Here is a 3,442-nt window from a genome sequence, read left to right on the forward strand (position 1 = left end):
TTAGTTCTCTGTGTTATTAGTGCTGCTATTCTGCATTTTAGATTTTAGTTACTGATCAGGTAACATTTTCAAAAAAAAAAAAAATCAAAATGTTACCACTAAAAAGTGTAAGAACAAACTCGAAAGCATTGTGATGGGTGTTGGTGTTGCATATATTACTACATCGTAAAATTTAAGATCAAAACAGTGTTGCATAATGGAAATTTGTATTTTACTACCTGTTATAAATTATGACCGAGAAATTTACTCTAATTCTTTAGTATTTTGGAACCGGCTTCGCAAAAACTAGTTTGCGCATCATGGGAGTATTTTATAAGCACTTATGGACGTCATATAAATACCAATATCCCAGTGAGTTGACCACCTTAGAACCGTAAGACCAAATTTTTTCGATGAACTTGTCATTGCTGTTACTGAAACAATCCAGGGAAGCCTAAGAGGATTGATCCTTTCAAAATCGAGAGTTAAGCTGCTTACCAGCGTTCTTAAAAAAAAAATCATAAAATTTAAAGAATAATAAATCCACAAGTAAAAGTCTGGAAACTTCCAGAAAAAATGGAGTAGGCATTTGGAAGAATTTGAAACTTCGAATAAAAATCATTTAGGTAAAAGTGCCATAATTCTTAGAGAACGAACCTGAATATTTCTTTGTATAATTGACTTCTAGACTTAGTTTTTTTTATAGAAAATTTTTCAATCATTGGAATTTCCCTATGAATTTCTTAAAAAGTGTTATGTAAATATTTTTGCTAAGATTCGTAGAAAATTGATCTGTCTAACGGTCAGGTTTCGTAATTCACTGTATGTTTTGTATTTGGAGTGATAAGAAGCTCATGTTCCCTCTATCGCTCCCGAGCTTTCACATGCTAATCAAGAAACATATACACAACTACGGCTACTATCACATGTTTGTTTATTTATAAAATACCATTTTCGAGCGTTTACCTGTAATCCGGTGGTCCTCTATCTCTCTTCGCCGCTTTGGTAAAGTTTAGCTAGTCGCCTTATCGATTGCTTCGTCTTTTTCTGGATGAAACTGTCGACGTGGGACATGATCGTGACGAATCCCATGATCCGCTCAAGAGCGCCCTGCATTCGTTCGGCCCGCTCTACGCTTAGCGTGTCCTGCTGATCTTCGAAGGAGCCGTACTCGGAATCGTCGTTTTGGTATGAATCAACCAGGAGCCGCTTCGATCGTGGAAGAAACCTTTGGGGAAGGGTTGTTGTGGTCGGTAAAGAGGTGGTAGTGGCGTAATTTGAATCATAAAGCCTGGGTGGGTCGATCTCGTAGTCATCTTCCAGCTCATCATATTCGTATTCGTCGTAGTTGAGCGGTTGTTCTGTTGTTGAGGTTGTTGTCGTAGTCGTACGCTGGTTGGCACATGGGCAATCTAATTTAGCTTTCGATTTCCTGGGCTTTTTATTCTCGGAAACCAAAAGTTTTCTGTCTATTTCTTTGCCATGAATATCTGAATAGTTGGGCATACTTGAGTCAACGTCTTTCAAACTGATTGGCTGATTATGATCCCTTGCGAGTCGCTTTCGACTCGACAGCACAAATGCTGATACAGTAGTGGGATGAGTTGATTGCTTTGTTGACGGTTTAGTTGTCATTTTACTTGTACTTTGAACTGTCGTTGGAGTCATCGTTGTGTGCTGCGTATAATGTTCTTCAGATGATTCGGGAATTTCTAGCTTAGAATGAACCCATCCATGTTCTAAAGATATATCTCCATCGTATATGTCAGCATCCATAGGAGTATTGGTGATTGTAGTCACTTCCCTAGTCGCAGTTGTAGAAGCACTCGAGACGTTTAAACTTTCGACACGCTCGGTCGTCTTCCAGGTAACATTTTCAGGTGACTCATTCACATTCTCATAAGAAACATGGTCTTGGTTTTCCGTTACGAACGCAAAGGGCGTTGCATGATGGTATCTATTTAACAACCGCACGGATATAACCTCGTTATCTGCAAGCAAAGCACAACATTTGAATATGAACGTATAGAAAAAATATTAAATTCTGTCTATGGGCAAAAACCTACCTTCGTCATTTTCTGCTGACTTAGCCCCGCGGATTGTGTCGTATTTTTGAGGGAAATAGATACCATCATTATCATCACGGAAAGCACTTTTTATAACTCCGATAGCGTCTGCTTTGGTGCCGACTGTTCTGGAAGACGTGCATGTCGGTAGCTAGAAAAAAATAATTCCGGTAATCATAATGCTACATCAAATAAACATATATTCTAAACATTTTATTTAAAAGTCTTGATTTAAACATGAGTCGATTGATTCGTAGGTCTCCAAAAAATAAGTCTAACAATATTAAAATTTATTTTTATACGACTCGAAGAACAACTAATTATGTGTTTTTTCTAGTTCGATTGTGTAAAAGTAATGGATATCTCAAAAACTGAATAACAAATTCAACATGAAAAATTCATACTCAATTTCTTTCCTAAAGAGAGTATGTATTTTTTTTAAAATAAATCAGCAAAGGAATAACTCCTAACATTTGCTCAAACTTCTGTAAAATCTATCTTGAAAACTTTATAGTTCCAACTGCTTTTAACTTACCAGGAACATCATCAGCACCACAGTTACGGGGAATGTTCTTTGTGCACAGTTGATCTGCATGATGCTAGTGGATAACGGAAACTGAGTCTGCACGAAGAAAGGTTCAAACGGTGGACTATCGTGATGTTTGTTGATCATATGTTGTTTTGGTGTTCTGAAGGAAACCCCATGCGAAACAAACGGTGCTTTTGGACAGGGCAACTTTTTTTTATGTGAAGTCTGACTGTTGCTTGGAATGCACTTTTGAACCCTATGATGGATTTATTTTTGGTGCGATAGACGGTTTATGGTTGAAAGATGATATCTGAATTTTTGTGGATGTTAAAAAACTACATTTAATTAAATTTTCCGATGCTTTGAAACATTTGGTTTTTTGCTTCTAGTTTTCTAAGAAATAATGATTGTTGAAGTTAACACTCACGTTCACTTTTGTGTAAATTCATCTTAATGTTTTTTTTTATTTCAATGTAAATATATTTTTATTTTTTTTATATGAGGTATTCTTTGCTTGAGTTAAAAACTAGGCGAAAATTTTTTAAACATTATTCTTTACGAAGGAAACTCATTACTAGCAATGCAGCCATCCAATTTTATTTTTACACTAGCTGACCCGTTGTGCTTTGCTACACCTTCCGGAAATAAATGTAATTTGTAAAAATTTATTAAAATTTAGATTTTAGAGAGCATTGTTTTAAATCAAACCTCATCATACTTCAGAACCAACAACTTTGAAATGAGAGCTGCAGCTGCAGTTCTGAATAGCAATTTAAAGATGGTGTATATTATTTACTGATCTCTAAACTCGTTTTTCAAGATCTGAAATTTGTACTCTGTACCCAAAAAAACCTTTTTAAATATCGTC

The 3,442-nt window shown here is 35.9% G+C and overlaps 1 protein-coding gene across 1 annotated transcript; it reads right to left on the reverse strand.

The window, feature by feature from the left end:
• Positions 1-951: 951 nt before the first annotated feature.
• On the reverse strand, positions 952-2,718 carry LOC129753323 (uncharacterized). Its single transcript, XM_055749124.1, has 3 exons — positions 2,581-2,718; positions 2,046-2,196; positions 952-1,970 (listed from the first exon to the last, which is right to left on the reverse strand). The coding sequence occupies exons 1-3, from the start codon at positions 2,716-2,718 to the stop codon at positions 964-966; spliced, it is 1,296 nt and encodes a 431-aa protein (XP_055605099.1). The 3' UTR covers positions 952-963.
• Positions 2,719-3,442: the final 724 nt, after the last annotated feature.

This window comes from Uranotaenia lowii, chromosome 3, assembly GCF_029784155.1.
Source record: "Uranotaenia lowii strain MFRU-FL chromosome 3, ASM2978415v1, whole genome shotgun sequence".
NCBI lineage: Eukaryota > Metazoa > Arthropoda > Insecta > Diptera > Culicidae > Uranotaenia > Uranotaenia lowii.

Coding starts and splice junctions, on each gene's coding strand:
- LOC129753323 (XM_055749124.1), bottom strand. CDS start 2,718: ATGATCAACAAACATCACGATAGTCCACCGTTTGAACCTTTCTTCGTG. Junction 2,197..2,580: donor TGGTGCTGATGATGTTCCTG/GTAAGTTAAAAG, acceptor ATTTTTTTCTAG/CTACCGACATGCACGTCTTC. Junction 1,971..2,045: donor GTCAGCAGAAAATGACGAAG/GTAGGTTTTTGC, acceptor CTTTGCTTGCAG/ATAACGAGGTTATATCCGTG.